The 21,966-nt window shown below is 41.1% G+C and overlaps 1 protein-coding gene across 1 annotated transcript; it reads left to right on the top strand.

Moving 5' to 3' along the window:
- Positions 1-511: 511 nt before the first annotated feature.
- CTHRC1 (collagen triple helix repeat containing 1) lies at positions 512-21,431 on the top strand. The gene is made up of 4 exons (XM_075827993.1): positions 512-735; positions 12,810-13,031; positions 19,395-19,611; positions 20,988-21,431. The coding sequence occupies exons 1-4, from the start codon at positions 607-609 to the stop codon at positions 21,128-21,130; spliced, it is 711 nt and encodes a 236-aa protein (XP_075684108.1). The 5' UTR covers positions 512-606; the 3' UTR covers positions 21,131-21,431.
- The last annotated feature ends 535 nt before the right edge of the window (positions 21,432-21,966 follow it).

The following is a 21,966-nucleotide window of genomic DNA, read 5'->3' as shown; positions in this document are numbered from 1 at the left end:
GTGCCGTTACTCGCTCTTCATTTCTACTATATATATATATATATATATATATATATATATATATATATATATATATATAATTTGCATAGTTTAGGGATTCTCTTTCTCTTGGGTGGGCCCTCGTGGTATATTGATACTTTTACACAATTTTTGTTGTTTTAAATGTTCTGATTCATCTCCTTTTCTAAATACTATTTTTCTGGTCGATGGGCTCGGATAGGAACCATATACAGTATATTGTGTAGCGTCCACTTATACATATAGATGGTACTTTATCTACCTCTTAACAAGTAAGTTCACTTTGAACCTACGCTTCAGAAAATACTTTTTGATTTTTTTTGGGGGATGCTCTTTAATGACAATAAGAGGTCTGTTGGTCCACAGCGTTTGCACGTGTTCTCTGTGCTGAGGAGTTAAGATTCAGGAGTTGAAAATTTTTCTATCCCCCAGGGGCTGGCCAGTCATAGATGTAATAACACACAGTCCTTCAGTAGAAACAGACAGTGTGTGATTCAGCTGCAGCCCTCACTACCTCCATTCACTGCTGCACAGCTATCCTGTGCCTGAACCGGCGAGGATCCTTTCTTCTCTCCATCTTCTCCTAAGATGATATCGCTTTGGGTTGCTCTTCTCCTAGTCACATCATGTCTTCTTCTACCTTCTGAATCTGAGCCTGACAACCAAAAGGTGAAGCAGAGAGCATTGCGACAGAAGGACTTGGACATCATAGACAGAGTGAGTTGAACCTTCCCAAATATCCCCTGTACCCGTCCCATCTTCAGAATGTATTCCAGTCTTTCCCTATAGGATGTTTCTCCATGAAGAACAGATGGTCATTTAAAAGATTCGGAGAAGTTCCACCGGCTTTGTCTAGACATCAGTAGATAAAGTCTAATGTCCACAATATACTTTCATCTTTCTTCTTCATCGTAGAATGTCTAGTATAAGGACTCTGAGGCCTTGCATGCTCGATACACTTTAGATATGTTTTGTGTGTGATACGTGGTTGGAGGATGTGTCTTAAGTAGATGCAGATGTGTATATAATACTAGTTCTTTATGACTATTTAGTAAGTTTCTATGTATTTGCTGACCTCCCCCATTATGACTAAAGTCATGTGTAGGCTTGGAATGTGTCTTGGTTTTTTTTGTGCTTATTTCATTATAAAATATCTACTTTTATATCATTTGTAAATCTTTATGAACTGGAGAACACACAGAAACGTGTATATATATATATATGTATATGTATATATATATATATATATATATATATATATATATATATATATATATATACATATATATATATGTGTGTGTGTGTGTATATATATATATATATATATATATATACATATATATATATATCTATCTGTCTATATATCTCTATATATGTATGTATATATATATATATCTATCTGTCTATATATCTCTATATATGTATGTATATATATAAATACCACATCCCGAGTTTTTGTAGGGTATCCTCATAATAAAAGTAGTTCATTTTTTTACAGACTTATAGGTCAACTAGTTTCCTGTAAACTCTGCCTTGGAGTATATGTATCTCTGAGATGTGGAAATTAGACTGTAAGCTCATCTGGGTACAATGAGGGGAATATATGAAGACTGGCATGTCAAACCATCCATCAATAATTTACTTTAGTAAACACCTCTTAGTATATTTTGCACATCTTTGGCTGTCTGTGCGACAGAAATGCAAATGTAAACCTACTATGATAAATCTATTGTTGCGGCAGAGCCCCCTTCAGCTAAATTCCTCCCCACTTTTTGAAAGTCTTGAGAAAAGTAAAAAGTCGCAAATTTCTTGTGCAACAATGGTGTGCGTTAAACTTTGTGACTTTTTTTACACCAGAAAACTGTGGTAAACCTCTTGATATATTCCCCCAATGTGTGTTTGTTCTTCTGGTAGTGATGATCATCATGCTCAGTTTTAGCAAGTGACAAACTGAGCAAATGTCCAGGGTCCCTGTTTCTTAGGCTTCGTCCAAGGACTGGACACCCAAGAGCAACCTAAGACTGGCGCATGTAATCCTTCACAGGGACTTTACCATTATGACTGATGACGTCGGCCCCTGTGTTGATGCTGTGACTAGCATCACCTAAGTCATCGGTGCTGGTCCATTGGAGGGCAGTTGAGGGGTTGGGGGCATGTCACAGACTTTTAAAGAAGCACTCCATAGTGTAGTCTGAGACTGCGGCCGCCACATTAGGGAGTGGAAAACGGGCGACCGGAACACAGGCCAGATCATTTAGAAGCGGAGCATCAGGTAAGTTTACTAGACATTTCCAAAGTATAGTAAAACATTTTTGGGGGACTGGAGGGCTGCTTTAAGTCTATGGCCAGCAAAAGGTTGAGAAGCTGGTAGATTATGAGACCATTGTACTTGTTGACCATGGAAGGATATAACTGCAGTTGTCTATATATTCTATTCCCCTGCTCCTGTTATTCTGCTATGCGGGATCAGTACCTTCCAAGAGCTGAGTCAAAGGCAACTCATTCAGCTAACCAGAAACCTACTCTGTGCTAATGAGGAGCAACAACTCTGAAACTGTGCAGTCTACAGATGGAGGTCTCTGGTTTGGCTCTTGACCCAAGTCATGTTTCAAAGCTCTATAAAGGGTCAGACATTGACTTACAGGGTAGCCACCTATAGGTGGCACTAGAGAGACAGATTTCTTCCTTCTGTAAGAGATCTGTTTTGCCCATCTATGACATAGTAACGTGGATCATCTTCATGGGACTACAAGACATTATAAATAAATCTTTTTGCACCCCAGGATACATTTCAAAAAGTCATGGCCATTTTCTTACGAGGTATTAGCAATTGCTTACAGCAAGAGGTATCGAAACATGATCTTAAAGGAGTTGTATGAGATTAGAATAGGGGTCTTATTTTTTCTTGCTCAAGAAACAGTTCATGAGCTATGTCTGGTATTACACTATTCACTTGGATTAGTTTCAGCTGTAGTACCAGCAACAGCCCATGGACAAGAGAGGCGCTGTTTCTGAAAAAAAAAATGCAGACTTTGTGTTTTCTAATCTCACACAACCCTTTAAAAAAACAATCACACAGGATAAAAATACACCCCAAATATAAGTATATATTTCTATGCAGCTACAAATGTGTTGCGATTTCCGATTTAGAATTATCCAGCTCATTTCCGGTGACAGATAACCATTGTCCTTATTGTTTATTTGGTCTGCAAAATTTTTTATTTTATTTCTGTGGTCGTATAAACATTTTGCTTCCGTTAGATATAAACCAGACAGTAAAATAATATCCTACAGTATTTGATGCTATTTTTACCATCTGCTGGCATTATGCTCGGGAATAATATCCTTAAATTATATCCTTGAGGAAATTTTGAACAGTGAAGACATATACAGCTACAGTGTTAACACGTATCTAGTATTGTATGACTGCAGGTCTCTACAGTTGTGAGTGGGCGCACGTGCACACTTTTCTCCTTTCTTATAGCTGTGATAGTGAAATAATTTGTACCAGGGCCCTTAACCCCTTAATGACCAGCCTATTTTAAACCTTAATGACCATGCTATTTTGTGCGTTTTTCCATCGTCGCATCCCAAGAGCTATAACTTTTTTAATTTTGCGTCGACATAGCTGTATAAGGTCTTGTCTTTTTGCGGGACAAGTTGTATTTTTTAATAGCACCATTTTGGGGTACATAGAATTTATTGATTACATTTTATTAACTTTTTTGCGGGGGTAGTGGAAAAAAACCCATACATTTCGCAGCTCCTCTTTGCGTCTTAGACTTACGCCGTTTACTGTGTGGTATAAATAACATAATAACTTTATTCAGTGGGTCATTATGATTGTGGCGATACCAAATGTATATAGATTTTGTATGTTTTACTATTTTTACACAGTAAAAACACATTTTTTTCAAAATTATTTGTTTTTGTGTCGCCATGTTTTAAGAGCCATAATTGTTTTATTTTTATGCAGCTGTATGAGGGCTTGATTTTTTGCATGACAACTTTTAGTTTTTATTGGTACCAGTGTACATGCAACTTTTTGTTCACTTTATATGAAATTTTTTTGAAGGCAGGATGAACAGAAAACCGCAATTCTGGCATTGTTTTTTATTTAATTTTTTACAGTGTTCACCGTGTGGGTTAAATAACATAATCACTTTATAGGTGGGGTCGTTACGGACGCGGCGATACCAAATATGTGTAATGTTTTAATTATTTTTTAGTTTTTTTCATATTAAAGTATTTTATGAGGGAAAAGGTGGGTTTTTCATTTTTTTTATTTGGGATTTTTATTTATTTATTATTACATTTATTAAACTTTTTGATAACTTTTTTTTTAGTCCCACTAGGGGACTTCACTATGCGATCTTCTGATTGCTTTTATAATACACTGCAATACTTCTGGATTGTAGCGTATTATTGCCTGTCAGTGTAAGGAGCCTCACACGCGAGCGTGTTCGGTCCGTGATATGCGGCCGCATTTCCTGGACCGAACACACTGCAGGGAGCCGGGCTCCTAGCATAATACTTATCTATGACGCTAGGTGTCACTGCCTCTCCGCGGAACTACTGTCCCGTACTGAAAACATTATTACAATACGGGACAGTTGTCCCGCAGCGAGGCAGTGACACCTAGCGTGACAGATAACTATGACGCTAGGAGCTCGGCTTCCTGCACTGTGTTCGGTCCGGGAAATGTGGCCGACGTACAGACTGTATATCACGAACCAAACACACTCATGTGTGGGTGGCCTAAAACTGACAGGCACATGCTAGGTCATGCGTCAGGCATGGCTTAGCAGGCATGCACTACAGGCAGTCCTGGGGGCCTTTGTTAGGGCCCCGGCTGCCATAGAAGCCATTTCAGATTACGATTGCAGTTGCAGTTGATGGGGTGCGAAAAACCACTTGGATGCAGCACACGCTATTGAGCTCCGCATCTAATGGTTTAAACGGGTGAGATCGATGTTGAAATTGATCCCACCCGTTAGTGCAGGTGTCTGGATGTCTTTAGACTGCCCGACACCCGCTTTAGCCAGCACAGGACACCCGTGCCGGGCTTATGTCAGATCGCCGTGAAGAGGCGGCGCTCTGGCATAAGTACCCTTAACGGCCGCCGTGAAAAGCCGTATTGGCGGTCATTAAGGGGTTAAAGGGGTTGTCCACTTTGGAGAATTCATTTTTGTTAGAAGGCTTCCCCAACAATCAGATGAACACAGGGTGTTTTGTTACTCGGACCCACAGCGATCAGCTTTAATCAGTAAGGGAACATGACAGCAAATGTTCAATTCCTCTGCAGCGCCACCACAGCAGTAAGGAAGAATTACACAGCTTCTATAGAAATCAGTAGGCTGTCCGTGTAATGCACTGATGTGCTGGTTCCTCCAGAGCAGGAGACTGTTTTTAGTTGCTCTTTACTGTGGCTAATAGATGAGGGTCTTAAACGAGGGAAATACGGGTTAAAAACGTGTGACAAAGGACCCGTATTTACGCCAGTATTTACGGGAGGGAAAAAATACGGTCGTGTGCGTGGGGCCTCACAGAGCATTGTCTAGACTGGATACAATTGTATCCACTTCTCAGCTGAGAGCAGGACTAGGTGTGTATGGATTTCAGTCTGTGACTATAAACAACAGTGTTATTATTCACTGGCAGCAAACAAATATTTTGAAAATAGTGAGGGATCAAAACACAAAGTATCTTAGAAAGTGGTAGAATTTCTGATTTATATAGTGATTAGGAAAACAAAACTGAAACCCCTTTAACAGCAAATGAGGAATCATGAGAAAACTGGTGACATCATCGGAAGAACTTCTTGTTGTCACTTCACTCTTCACCTTTCTGATGTGTCCTGTTGCTGTAGAGGAATGTGAAGTGGCTCAATATGTAGAATGCAAGGATCTCACTCAACACCAAATATTCCCCTTCTTTGTTGGGAAAACAGAGCCTTCTCCTCTTTCTTCTCCAACCCTTCACATTCCAGGCCAGTGATTCAGCCGGTGATGACATGCCAGCTAATTCTTTTAATTAAACTGCACCACAAAATGACTTTACTTCTTACCTGGAGTCTTATGTGTGGTCGTCACTCTGTGTAACTTGCATTGGCGAGGATCATCATTAAAGAGGCGGTATAACCTTCCTAACAAAAGATATTTTGACATTAACATTCTATATAATTTAACTGAGGTCCTTGTCTCATTTCATGGTACATTGCACAGCCTAAGTAATTGCACCCACTAAATATTTCGCCATTTATGGGATTATTTATATGCTCTACTCCTCCTGTCTGTTACAGCATAAACGTGTATGATAAACGCCCAGAATTTTGTCCAAATACTTAAAGTGAACATCATTTTATTTCTAGCTGCAAAATTTGGGGTTGATTCTTTTCATACTAGTAGCTCCGTCTTTTTCTCATACTCTAAATCCCCCTGCTTTCCTTCACCAATCCATAGAGTTAAATAATAAAATTCGGACTTTCTGTAACTGCCAACAGGGGGAGCTTGAGCGCATACTGCATAGGGATTATTGCATTAAAGGGCTCGTCAGGGATTATATTTTTAATCAGCCCTCTCGCTCTTTAAATAGAATTAATCGTTAGAAAATGACATATTATTTAAATCAGGTTTTATTATAAGCATATTTTAAAAAGATCTTGGTGGTGTTTTTATTTTATCTTGCTACAATTCACAAGAAAATAAAATCTTCACATATTCCATTTTCACACAGGCCCCTAGAACAGTCACAATAGGCTGAAGCGTCCTGTTTTTTTTTGTAACTCAGTTGTTGGTTTTGCTGTATAGACAGGGACCGAATGAACAGAGTAATTTCATTATTATTAGAGAGTTGGCAAGTTAATGATAACTCTATTGTACTGCTGGAGGTCTAAGTTAGGATAACAGCACTATAATTTACACACACAAATAAGGCTCTTTATGGCGTTCCCCACTACCTGGTCTCTAGGAGAGAGGGCTGGCCTCTAAATGCTGAAGACTAATAATTTATGAAATTTCTCTGTCAATTGACTACCATTCACTTCAGCTGCCATAAAGCACACCCACCCTGCTGTATTGTCTATACCAGATTCGGAGAGCAGCAACATCCGATGCAATCCCCATCCCCATCCCAGGCTGTGATATTAATCTGATCCCAAAAATGAATGTATGTGGAGAATCCCTTTAAGTATCAACATCTGTGCGATTCAACTTCCAGTGGTTCATAGAATCAGATTTTTTAGAATTTTCTTATAAACGAGCTAATTCTTTATAGTTTCAGCTTAGATTACCACAAGTTTCTAATTGATTTTGAGCAAAGAAAGGACTTGGCAGAGAATTCCATAATGTCTGCAGGCGTTCATAGCAGACATGTTTATATGACTACACAATGTGCGCAGTCAATGTGATGTCTGGCACCAGGGACGTATATGAAATACTCATATATCTTGGCTCAGTTTGGCCGGGACAGAGGCTTCGGGTCTTGCTCGGTCTTCTGGCAGATATACTGCTCGCTTCATTATTTCTTATTTCACAGTTTATTGACTCACATTTTCCAGCTCAGAGAGTGAAATCCACCACCCGAGGTATTTCCCTTTGCCTTCTGCTTTCAGGGTAAAATCAACAACTGGCATCAATTTTGACTTCTAGGGGTGACACGGCCATAATGATTTCACTGTTTAGCTTTTAATGTTTTTGCTGGAAATGCATTTGCAGTTCTAAAGGGATTAAGACCAGAGGATCATAAAGGCAAACTGTATAAACGTTATATGTATTTCCATTTATCAAAACGCAATTTGTTTTTTACAACTCCTATCTATATAAATATTACAGTAAATATCCCTAAGTATGTACACTTTTGCAACCCCTTTTTTTATTGCCAATGCATCTAAAATAAAAAATTAAGCAACTTTGCAAATGGTCTTGATTAGAAGTCTCCAGTTTCATGTATACAGCTCCTATGCAAACCAATGTATCTCTATGGTAACAGACTACAAACAACGCCTTTGTAGCCTGATCCTGCAGTCATATTCCCTTCCACCTTTCCCCTAATTTTAGTTAAAGTGGTTGTCCGGGCATGGGGCCGTATTTCATACATATGACCTATCCACAGGATAGATCATCAGTATATGGTCAGTGGGGGTCCGACCCCGCACAAATCAGCTGTTTTGCCTGCCTCCGGCACCGGAAGTTATGCAGTGGTCGGTGCCGGAAGCAGATGGCTCCGACCACTATATAGTAGCCGTGCTGGGTTACTGCAGCCTATTAACATGAATAGGAGCAGAGCTGCAGTAACCCAGCACGGCCAATATACAATGTATGGAGCCTTCTGCTTCCGGCACTGACCACTGAATCACTTCTGGTGCCGGAGGCAGCTGAACAATGCAGGGTCCGGGTGTCAGACCTCCACCAATCATATACTACTAACCTATCCTATCTATAGGTCAAAAATATACAAATCTGCCCTGTGCCCAGATAACCCCTTTAACCCCTTGCACCATCTGCCATAAATGTACGTTCCTGGGATTTTGTAGTTACCTCAGATATGGCCTAACACCTGACGGTGCACAGGCAGTCATGCATTAGAATACATAGGTATTCCAATGCATTTTAAAAAAATATAAACTTTTTAAAGTAAAAAGTATGGGGAAAAAAATAAAAAATTCACACACAATAAATAAAAATTAAACAATCATTGAATTTTTTTTAATAAATACAAATCATAAAATAAAAAAACACACATACATTATATATCCTCTTAATCGTCACAACCTGTGAAATAAATTAAAAAAATAAAATAATGGTTTTGGAAAACTACAGAAAAAACAACAATGGCAGAAGTGAATTCATTGCGCATTCTGTTACAATATATATATATATATATATATATATATATATATATATATATATATATAAAATTAATTACTTGAATGTTATTAAAAGAAAACAAAAAAAAACAAAATACCCAGACCGCAATGTCAGCAAGAGAATAACTCTTTATTCCTCCTAAAATGCAGTGAAGCAAAAACAGAAAATACGCTGCATCCTCAAGGACAAAATGAGCCACTTCCTTAAGGGGTTAAAGCGTTTGTCTTTAATTGCCATCCTTGCAATGCATGGATGGGCCAGGTTTACCAGAGTGGGACCTCCTCTATGACGCCCATGTGCCTAAATGGGCCATATGGCCTTTAACATACATTAGGTCTGCGTAGGAGATGTAGACAGAAAATAGATATTTGTCAATGGTTCACACTGAATGGGTTCTTTTGACAATCCTACGTACATGGGGACAGTCCACAGTCCTCCAATATTATCATTCCCTTGGAAATACTGTAAACAATATTTTTCAAATGTTTTTTTTAAATTATTAAATCAATGTGTTTTGTTATTCTAAGCACTTTTTAATCAACTTTTATTAAATTTTTTTAATTTTTATGATACAGCTTCTATGTATCCTGTATACATAGAAGCTGGATCAGCCGATTCCATCCATTCAGCTGAACTGACGACTTGGCTGAGAGCTGGTCCTGCATGTCTCTGACACACAGGATAAACCTAATATCGATCACATCTAAGTTGATAACTTACATGTGAACGATATTAGGTGGATCCAGAGGAGATTGATATTAGGCGGTTACTGTGTGTCAGAGACACACAGGACCCGCTTTCAGCCGAGCCGGATGATCGAAAATGATACCGCTTCAATACAAAATACATAGAAGTTGTATCGTACAATGTAAAAAAAAATGTAACAAAAGTTAATTAAAAAAAGTGCTCAAAATAACAAAACACATCGATGTAATTAAAAAAAGCATTCAAAAGGTGTGTACACAATTTTTACAGGGTAGGTATCACCTATGTATTTTTCACTAATTAAAACTATATACTAAAAAATAATATTAGAGGTTACTGGAGTCTCTGTTCCCAATTCTCTTTTATTTATGTTCCCTATGCCATTACACATTTATAAAAGTTCCCTAACTAGGCATCTCCTTCAAGCGGCAAAGTCGGTAATCCCGCGTAGGTAGAAAACGGTGGTTCCCCCAACCTTAGATGAGTGGTTTCAAGAGGTTGCCTTGATACAGAGAATGGAACACCTGGTGGCCCATTCCCCGGCTGCTTCTGTAAGATACACATCTACATGGCCTCCATGGATTATGTACCCTTCTTCTTCCTCCTATCTTACTGCAGTAACTTGAGTCACCCCCCCCCCCTTTTTCCTACGTGTCTTATTTTGAGGAGATGTTCCTTGCAATTCCCTGGGATTTTTCTAGTCCGAATATACCCCTACTATGTGTATTGCGGTTCTTGCTCTTTTCTGTTTTCGTTCATGATAATCCGGAACTGGAGTCCAGGCTCCCCATGTTTTCCTCCTTCCCTTACCTTTCCCTTCCCCTTCTCGGTTAGTTTTTCTATTCTTTCTCTTCCCCTGTCTAGGGTAATGTGCCTCTCTTCCTCTGATTGCATTCATTGGCCTCATTGTACCTTATGTTGTATAGGAGTCTGAGCTGTTATTTTTATGATTCGTCCTTTGCAGTGCTCCTCTTTTTTAGGGTATGTGCACACGATGAGAGGCTTTTACGGCTGAAATGACAGACTGTTTTCAGGAGAAAACAGCTGCCTCGTTTCAGCCGTAATTCCTCCTCCTCGCATTTTGCGAGGCTTCTCTGACAGCCGTAAATTTTGAGCTGTGCTTCATTGAGTTCAATGAAGAACGGCTCAAATTACGTCTGAAAGAAGTGTCCTGCATATAATGTGTATAAGTGTCCTGCACTTCTTTTGACGAGGCTGTATTTTTACGTGTTGTCGTTTGACAGCTGTCAAACGACGACGCGTAAATGACAGGTCGTCTGCACAGTACGACGGCAAACCCATTCAAATCAATGGGCAGATGTTTGCCGACGTATTGGAGCCGTATTTTCAGACGTAAAACGAGGCATAATACGCCTCGTTTACGTCTGAAAATAGGTCGTGTGAACCCAGCCTTAGGCTCATTAACCAGTTAGTGACCGGCCCATCGTGTTTCTACGTCGGTCACTAACGGGCCTTATTCCGATGCCATAGACTTTTTACGTTGCGGCATCGGAATAAGTTTACAGAGCAGGGAGCTGTCAGATCTCCCTGCTCTCGGCTGCTAGAGGCAGCTGAGGGCTGGGAGCGTCCCTGCTCTGCCGTGTGAGATCGATATTAGTATCGATCTCACACGTTTAACACCTCAGATGCGGTGCTCAATAGCGAGCACCGCATCTGAGTGGTTTTGGAGAGAGGGAGGGAGCTCCCTCTCTCTCCCACCGACACCCGGCGATACGATCGCCGAGTGTCTGTGTCTCTAATGGCAGCCGGGGGTCTAATAAAGGCCCCCAGGCTGCCTGGAGTGAATGCCTGCTAGATCATGCCGCAGGCATGACCTAGCAGATGCCTGTCCGTGTTAAACGGACAGGCAGTAATACACTGCAATACAAAAGTATTGCAAAAGTATTGCAGTGTATTATAAATGCGATCGCAGAATCGCATATTATAGTCCCCTAATGGGACTAGTAAAAAAGTGAAAAAAAGTTTAATAAAGTTAATGAAAAAAAAAAAGTGAAAAAAAATGAAAAACCCAGCTTTTCCCCTTACAAAATGCTTTACTATTAAAAAAACCAAATAAAGTTAAAAAGTTACACATATTTGGTATCGCCGCATCCGTAACGACCCCGACTATAAATCTATTAAATTATTTAACCCGCACGGTGAACGCCGTAAAAAAAATAATAAAAAACTATGGAAAAATTGCTGTTTTCTGTGAATACTGACTTTAAAAAAATTTAATAAAAAGTGATCAAAAAGTCGCATCTACTCCAAAATGGTACCAATAAAAACTACAAGTCGTCCCGCAAAAAAAAAGCCCTCATACAACCGCATCGGCGAAAAAATAAAAACGTTACGGCTCTTCAAATATGGAGACAGAAAAACAAATAATTTTGAAAAAAAAGCATTTTTACTGTGTAAAAGTAGTAAAACATACAAAAACTATACAAATTTGGTATCGCTGCAATCCTAACAACCCGCTGAATAAACTTATTGTGTTATTTATATCACACGGTAAACGGCGTAGATTTAGGACGCAAAAAGTGGTGACATTTCAGATTTTTTTCTATTCCCCCCCAAAAAAAAGTTAATAAAAGTTAATCAATAAATAATATGTACCTAAAAATGGTGCTATTAAAAAATACAACTTGTCCCGCAAAAAACAAGACCTTATACGGCTATGTCGACGCAAAAATAAGAAGGTTATAGCTCTTGGAATGCGACGATTGAAAAACTTAAAAAATAGCCTGGTCATTAAGGTCCAAAATAGGCTGGTCACTAAGGGGTTAATGCTGCTGCTGTATAATGTCCTTTGTACTGGGATGTGATGCACACTTTTTTGTATTGGGATTTGGCCTTATTTGTTGTCTTCCTTTAGTGTATGGAGGCCTTCCCTCCACTGTGTTCTGTATCTGTGTGTATTGAAACTCAACAAAAAAAATTGAATATGAAAAAAACGAAAACTATATACTGAAATATATTCTTTTTTTTCCTAATCTTTTTGTTTATTTTCTCATTCTATTTCAAGAAATTGTCTTAATATACATAGGGAAATGGAAAAGTAAACGCAGAATGACATCAATTAAAAAAAAATAATGTTTAATGTACACATTTAATTTAAAAAATAGGTCATTTTCTGATGATACATTCTCTTGTTGCTACCGTTCCTAACAATATGAGTTTAACACTGTGTGGCTGATCTCATGTTTTCTTCTTTTGCAGTATAATGGCCTATGTATCCAAGGCAGCATGGGTCCTTCTGGCCGAGACGGTACTCCAGGAGTGAATGGTATCCCAGGAACACCAGGAATCCCAGGACGTGACGGGGTTAAAGGAGAAAAGGGAGAATGTATGAGAGAGAGTGTAGAAGAGTCCTGGACACCAAACTTCAAGCAATGTGCCTGGAGTGCCCTCAACTATGGCATTGATCTGGGGAAAATTGCAGTATGTAGCTACTTATAATGTAACACTACTGGTTTCTATCGTTGCCATGTTTATTTGTTAGCGAGGGTAATAGGACCAAGTAATACCTCATGTGTAGTACACCACCATAACCATACCTCCCAACTCTCAGTATTGCAAAGAAGGACATTTTTCTCCTGTTAAGCCACATCTCTAACCCCACCCAGTATAATGTCCCTATAGAGCCCCCAAACACAGTATAATGCCCCCATAGTGGCCTCCACACAGTATAATGCCCCCATAGTGGCCTCCACACAGTATAGTGCCCCCATAGTGGCCTCCACACAGTATAATGCCCCCATAGTGGCCTCCACACAGTATAGTGCCCCCATAGTGGCCCCCACACAGTAATTGCACCATAGTGCCACCTACAGTAAAATGCCCCATAGTGCCTCCCACACACAGTATAATGCCCCCATAGTGCCTCCCCACTGAGTATGATGTCTCATAGTGCCCCCCACAGTATAATGCCCCAAAGTGCCTTCCACACACACAGTAAAATGCCCCCATAGTGCCTTCCACACAGTTTAATACTCCACGGCTGCTTTTACATGGTATAATGCCCCATAGCTTCCCCATACAGTATAATGCCCAATGCCCCAATAGCTTTATACACACACACACACACACACACACACACACACACACAGTATAATGCCCCCACAGCTCTCTCCATACACACACAGTATAATGCCCCCATAGCTGCCTTCCATTCCCATATCCCAAATAAATACTCACCTAACCCCATTCCCATCATTAGTGGAGGAGAATCCTCTGCTCCTCCGGGCTGTGCCATGAGTGGCCAGGCACAGACAGGTGCGATGATGTTACTGCAACGTGCCGTGCATGTCTGCGCCGATCCCTCATTGATGGCTCCCTGCTCCAGCATTGGATTCAACTGTATCTGCGTCCTGAGGACACAGACAAGGTTGAATTAGGGACATACCACCAGTAACCTGGGACAGTGGGACACTGTCTGGAATTCGGGACGGGACAGTTGGGAAATATGTCATAACTAGCGTTGGAGGCATGAGATGCTACTAGAGCGACAGGAGAGTCCTCACGTATTTCTGGTTTCTAGGTGAGACTGTCAGACTAACAGGGCGGATGACTATAGATAACATATCAAGCAGCAATCTGCCTAAGGTCACATGCACATGGCCGTAATGTGGTTCCATTCAAGTCCCAAGTAACATAGAGCAGTAAAACGGCACCTATACAAGTCTATGGGCTCGCACTGCACTTCTATTTGCCTCCAATTTCCTACGAAGACATACAGAGGTTTTGTTCTGTCAAATTCATATGAAATCCAACAGATAGAAAAATCGTACCTTGTTCCATCGGATGCTGTATTACGGAGGTATCGCCCTTAGAGGAGAATACCTCCACGGTAGAGTGTATGGGGGTACCATGCAGTGGGACATGGAGTGCTGAACTATTGGGACTCCCTGTGCGGCTGTACGGACTCCTCCCACATGACTCCATAAACATTACGCATAAGATTGCGGTCGGGCAGACAATCATTATTTGTGTGGCTTTCATAGTATTTACTGTGAAAAAAACATTGTATGACATTAATGGCTGCAGGTATAGAGGTGACATTAGAATAGGGTCACATATTTTATAACTATAGTTCTGAATCATTTACATTTTTTATTGATGAGCTGAATCACATTGAATAGTTTTAGATTTTCACCAGTGAGTCAGTATTCCCATATAAAACAGATTTAGATTCTAAGTAACAAAAGTATCTAAAAGTGGATACAACAGAATGTAGAGGGAAGTATAGTCAATAGTAGTCTAGGTGTAGGTCTAGGTGTCTAGCAATGGCTGATCATATTGACCACCAGAATTGGTGATAAGGCTGGCCTTACACATTAGATGTATGTCAGACAGACCCTCCGATTTCAGCGGGACTGGCCGACTATCTAATGTGTATGGTGGCTTCCTGACTCTACCCCAATGCCAGATGTCTTGGAGAGAAGGATCGGGCTGTTGGATTCCAACATGCCCGGTCCCTTTGATTGCAAGGGGTTAAGGCGCTACGAGAAGAGTCTGGTAGCAGCTTTACTCCTTCTCCCTATTGAGAACGCATGCACGTTCGTTCATGTGTATGGGGAATCGGGAGGAATAGCTGTCGACCGAACGATTGTTCGATCAACAGCTTTCTGAAGTGTAGGACCAGTTTAACTGGTAATAGACCTTGGATATAAACCTCTGGTTACTAACAGAACCACTGGACAATGGGCCTTATAAGCTGAAAACTCTGTAGGGAAAGAGTTAAAAGGATCTTTAAGGGACTATGCCCATAAAAGCTGCATTCACAGACAGAATTTGTAATACATTGCAGGCAGAGTCCGCCAGAGTGGCATATACTCTTTCTTAGTGGCTCTCGGCTCTGGCTCATAGAGGAGGTGTCCTGAGCGGGTTCCCCTTTATGATGTCCATATGCCGAAAAAGAGACAAACCCTTTAAAGGGGATGACCCAAAATGGACTTTTAACTCGTAACTATATTTTACTACTGTGACTGTGCATTAGTGGTCAAGATCGGGTCATTCCCAGGATTGATGGGGGCTCCCACCAATCGCTCCCACCAATCTGACTCTTTTGACATTGAGATGTTATAGGACTACTTTGGGACAACCCTCTTAATGTTAATATTTTAGATACAAAATAATTGCCATTTGTCTTCCTCTATAAATCCTACATGAAGCAATCATTGTACATGACTCACGATGAGACTGCAGATCCCGTCACCCATCGATGCCACCCGTCATATGGCTGCCAGCTATGTTTATTTCTGAAGGACAGTCCTAGTTTAAATTATTTATATTGTGGCGTGGAAAAATCTGGTTTCTTGCACATCATTATATTTACTTTCAAGGCATCAGTGTTTGGTTGAATTGGGGGCGACGTGTGCTCCAGGTGCTGGATGCCAGGGGCGGGGGGGGGGGGGTGCACTAACAAGCCACTCTGCCTTGGCTTTGGTATTTAGATACAGGGTTTGGGCAGAAAATTAATCTTTGCTCTGGGTGAAGGAAAGCCTAAATAAGCGTCAGCTCTCTCAGCTTTGTATTAAGTTTGGTTTATTGGCTGTATAATTCACCTACAGATGTAGCAGGGCTGAATCTGTCATTTCACTCTTTGGGGATGAAAAATAATGACGTAATTATTCTTTGAAGCCTGATATAAAACTACCGGTAACACATTGTAATATCGTAACAAGTTGTACCAAATGACAAACTCAGCTCTAATACATCCAAAGTTGAATGTGACAGAGATTCTGGATTTGTTCACTCTTCTGTTGTCCCTTTTTTATGCAGTTTATATGGCAAAGATGTTGATGACTATCGAGTTATGGTGGAAGTTTACATCTAGTGATCTTCATTACAATCTGACTGAGAGTATCCGATCAATATAGACACCTAATGGGTAAATTAAGGACTATAGGTTTAGAAAATATAGTTTGTAATTGGATTGAGAATTGGCTCAAGGACCGTATCCAGAGAGTTGTGGTCAATGATTCCTACTCTGAATGGTCCCCGGTAATAAGTGGTGTACCCCAGGGTTCAGTGCTGGGACCCCTATTATTCAACTTATTTATTAATGATATAGAGGATGGGATTAATAGCACTATTTCTATTTTTGCAGATGACACCAAGCTATGTAATATAGTTCAGACTATGGAAGATGTTCATGAATTACAGGCAGATTTAAACAAACTAAGTGTTTGGGCCTCCACTTGGCAGATTAAGTTTAATGTAGATAAATGTAAAGTTATGCATCTGGGTACCAACAACCTGCAGGCATCATATGTCCTAGGGGGAGCTACACTGGGGGAGTCACTTGTTGAGAAGGATCTGGGTGTTCTTGTAAATCATAAACTAAATAACAGCATGCAGTGTCAATCAGCTGCTTCAAAGGCCAGCAGGATATTGTCGTGTATTAAAAGAGGCATGGACTCGCGGGACAGGGATGTAATATTGCCACTTTACAAAGCATTAGTGAGGCCTCATCTAGAATATGCAGTTCAGTTCTGGGATCCAGTTCATAGAAAGGATGCCCTGGAGTTGGAAAAAATACAAAGAAGAGCAACGAAGCTAATTAGGGACATGGAGAATTTAAGTTATGAGGAAAGATTCAAAGAATTAAACCTATTTAGCCTTGAAAAAAGACGACTAAGGGGGGACATGATTAACTTAAATAAATATATTAATGGCACATACAAAAAATATGGTGAAATCCTGTTCCATGTAAAACCCCCTCAAAAAACAAGGGGGCACTCCCTCCGTCTGGAGAAAAAAAGGTTCAACCTGCAGAGGCGACAAGCCTTCTTTACCGTGAGAACTGTGAATCTCTGGAATAGTCACCGTAGGAGCTGGTCACAGCAGGGACAGTAGATGGCTTTAAAAAAGGGTTAGATAATTTCCTAGAACAAAAAAATATTAGCTCTTATGTGTAGAAATTTTTCCTTCCCTTTTCCCGTCCCTTGGTTGAACTTGATGGACATGTGTCTTTTTTCAGCCGTACTAACTATGTAACTATGTAAATATGTAACTATGTAAATATCTAATCTACTTAAAGGGGTCTTCCCATGACGGACATATATGACATATCCACAGGATATGTCATAAATGTCATGATAGATGCGGGTCCCACCTCTGGGACTCGCACCTATCTCTAGAACGGCGCCCCATAAAGCCCGTTCTATCTTTTTCTGCTCGCTCTGCCTCCCGGGCCACTTCCTGACTATATGGTCGGGAGTTACGAAAATAGCATAACTCGCTGAGCTACGCTGTTTCCGTAAGTCCCATAGTACTGAGCGGCAGTTACGGAAGCAGCGTAGCATGCGAGCTATGCTGATTTCTTCTTCATGGTCGGAATTCTCCTGCTTCTACCGCAACACAGAGCAAGAGAATGGGGATTAGGGGGCCCGTTCTAGAGGTAGGCGCGGGTCCCAGAGGTGGGACCCGCATCTATCTGATATTTATGACATATCCTGTGGATATGTCATAAATGTCCCTCATGGGAAAACCCCTTTAACAATTTTCCTGATCTGATTGCTGCGACTATGCCGATAGGGTGTAAATAGACATGTGATGTCCAGATTATTCCCCATTCTATTGAAGGGACTCGTGTAAGACCCCCATGATATAGTGGTGAGATTGCCAATAGTCTCTAGGACCTCAATATCAAGCCAGGTTAACATGCCCATTATGCCGATGCCTAGGCATCCTGCTGTGTAAACCAGTGCGCAATTGTCCTGGCTTACCAATAAATGTGTTATTTTAGTAGGCGTGTAAAAGTTTCAATGCACCGGACCCCCACAGGTTGCCTTTGTAGTGGGTCGCCAACTAGCTTCATGTAACCCTAAAATGCATATTTGCTAATATATCATATAGAATGTTCTATAAGGTACCACTATTCAGGGACAGTGTTTTGGATCCTAACCCTTCAGCGGCACAGGATAACTTACACTCCACACGTTACGGGTCAGTTCACACGTAGCGTAAATACTGTGGATTTTCCGCAACGGATTTCATGGTGGAAAATCTGCAGCATAATACAGTAGCAGCAAGGTGGATAAGATTTGATTAAATCTCATCCACGCGCTGCGTAAATGCTGAACGGAAAAATGCAGCATGTCAATTGTATTTGCGTATAATCGCTGCTTATTTGATGCCGGTTTTTCCTATTGAATTCAATGAGGAGGTAAAACCCGCAACAAATAGCAGTTGTTGCGTTTTTTTGTGGCGGAAAAGCAGTGATTTCGCCACAAAATTCACAACTCAGAAAAAAAATCTTATACTTACCCAGAATTCTGGGTTTCTTCGTCCAGGCTGGCCTCCTGGGATGACGTTTTATCCCATGTGAACGCTGTAGTCAATCACAGGCTGCAGCGGTCATATGGGATGAAACGCCATTCCAGGGCTGCAGAATGTCAGGACGTCATAGGTTGCCATGGTAAATATCTTCTTTTTTTTTTAAATGAGAATCCCTTGAAGGGTATCATGTTGCCCCCTACTGGTGAAAGTCAGCAAGTGCTGGAGTGGGTAACAACAAGCTATTAACTAAACATGAGTTTAGAAGAAAAGTTTAGAAGTAAGTTAGCCTAGGTTCACATTTGCATTTATGTTTACAATCCATTTTCCCATTTAGCTTAAAGAATGTGCAACCCCAAAAACTGATCCATCACTCCATTACTAAAGATGTTAAAAAAAGAAAAAAAAAAACATAGAAGTTGTGTTTTTTTTAAACTGACCAAATATTACGCCGCATGCTGCAGTAAATAGATCAGATGCCAGACTAAAGGAATTGTTCTGTATTTTGTTTTCTGTCTCCAGGAGTGTACCTTCACGAAGATGCGCTCCCACAGTGCTTTGAGGGTGGTGTTCAGTGGTTCGTTGCGTCTTAAGTGTAAGACCGCCTGCTGCCAGCGCTGGTACTTCACCTTTAATGGAGCCGAGTGTGCTGGACCCCTACCCATTGAGGCCATTATCTATCTGGATCAAGGCAGCGCAGAGTTCAACTCTACAATAAACATCCACCGCACCTCCACAGGTACAACCAGATGAATCATTGCCGAGGAGATCTCAGGAAATACAGCCCCATGTCCAACTAAGGCCTTATTCACACGAACGTGTGCGTTTTGCGCGCGCAAAAAACTTAGCTTTTTTGCGCGTTGCTGATTCGTGTGTCATAAGTATTTGCCGCGTGGCTGCGGGATTTTCACGCATATGCCATCCTTATGACACTCGGTTTTGATGTTTAGAAAAATAAATGAAGGAAGGGGTTTCATTTTTCCCTTCATTTCTTGATCTACTGTTGCGCGAATCACGCGCACCACACGGAAGTGATTTTCACGCACCCCTTGACGTCAAACACGCTCAAGTATAGGACATGTCGTGAGTTTTATGCAGCGGACACACGCTGCGTGAAAATCACGGACTGTCTGAACGGCCCCATTAAGTTACATAGGTCCGTGCGACGTGTGTGATTTTCATGCGCGTATCACGGACGTGAAACACGTTTGTGTGAATAAGGCCTAATAGAATATAAACGCACACATTCTGAGGGGTAATATGCAACTATTAATACACAGCACAAAAAACATTGCGTTACCCATAGGAACCAAGAAATTCTTTGCTTTAATAGGCAACGATGATATTTTATTTTAAAGGGGTTATGTGGGGACCGAAAAGTATTAGCACTGTACTCACTGCAGTATGTCAGTACACTCGCTAATATACATTCCGGTCCCCCGTTGCGCTGATAGTGAGATTTTAATAGATTTTTATAGTGCTGGCGGGGGAACGGAACACTCCCAGTAAAACCTATACATTGTGTTATGCCTAGTGCAGGGTCTGAAGGGGTGGAGCATGACACAGAATCTCTCTCAGTGGTGTTCTTTGAATCCCAGTGTCATGCTCCGCCTCTCCAGGGCTTTCACCAGACATAACACAGTGTATCAGTTTAGCTCAGAGTGTTCCTTTAAGAACTGACATTTAACCTACATTTGAGGGTCATATATATACCTCAATTCCCTAGTTTATACTGATCAGCCATACCATTATAACCACCTGCCTAATATTAAGTAGGTCCCCGCTCATGCCGTCAAAACATGTCTAACCCATCGAGGTATGGACCCTATAAGACCTCTGAAGGTGTCCTGTGGTATTTGGTAGCCTTTGATATAACAACTCACTTGAATAGAGCTGAGCTGCAATACCAAACATGACCCTTATACATAAGAGGCGCAGTTTCTGGGAAAGAAGCAGACCCCTTTTTCTAATCTCAGACAACCCGTTTAATTGTCTAAATAAATGAATTATTTCTGCTTTGTATCTGGCATTTCTGATTTGTCATTTTATAAATTCCTATCAAAAGGCTACACTTCAAAAGCAATCTGACAGATAAAGCTTTTTTGTATTTTCTAGTGGAAGGACTATGTGAAGGGATTAGTGCAGGACTAGTGGACATCGCCGTTTGGGTTGGCACCTGTTCAGACTACCCCAGAGGAGACGCTTCAACAGGATGGAACTCGGTGTCACGGATCATCATCGAGGAGCTGCCCAAATAAAAATGTCCAAAAACATATTTCCTGTTAGAATATTGAAATTGCAGGCTATCTGTTCTAGGTACAGGAATTCTTACCTCTAGAGAGACGACCATTGTGGAAGGGTCTGGATGAGCTTCTACGTGATGTATAATACGATGATACGGCGCTTCTTACTCATTTCCAATGTTACTACATGTAATAAATTTCCCGCCTGAGCTGGCTTCCAGTAAGTTGCAGGACAATTTTACAGTTTCAGCTCTTAGTCATTAGAAAATCCTCTTCTCAGTATGGAATCCTACATCTTGTATCTTTTATATTCAATCTATTATGGTTGGTTTGATTTTTTATTTCTTACCAGTTTGTTTTTAATAAAAGAAAAAACGAGAAACCAAAATGTTGAGATAAGTGAATTGTATAAAAGGAGGGGATGGTGCAGGTGTTTTAACCCCTTCCCGACATCCGCCGTATATATACGGCGCTGTCAGGCAGGGGTTCCCGGAAAGCGCAGTACCATTACGTCGCAGTGATAGAGCGGGCTCAGGAGCAGAGCCCGCACCATCACCGCCGGGTGCCGGCTATATGTTACGGCTGGTACCCAGATGTAACGGCCGGGACCGGAGCTAGCCTCCGATCCGTCCGATTAACCCCTCAGATGCTGCGTTCAATAGAGATCGCAGCATGTGAGGGGTATTTAGCCACCGGCACCTCAGCAACGTGATCGCTAGGGTTGCCGGTGGCTGCAATGGCAACCGGAAGCCTAATACTGGCCTCCCAGTCTGCCAGCAACGGAAGCCTCCGATACTCCACTCGGCGGCGGGGACTTAAAGGCTTCCGGTACCAGTGGCGGATTAAGTAGA

The sequence above is a fragment of the Rhinoderma darwinii genome, chromosome 5, assembly GCF_050947455.1.
Source record: "Rhinoderma darwinii isolate aRhiDar2 chromosome 5, aRhiDar2.hap1, whole genome shotgun sequence".
NCBI lineage: Eukaryota > Metazoa > Chordata > Amphibia > Anura > Rhinodermatidae > Rhinoderma > Rhinoderma darwinii.
Note: the sequence above shows the minus strand (reverse complement) of the source record. Positions and strands in the feature narration are given on the sequence as shown.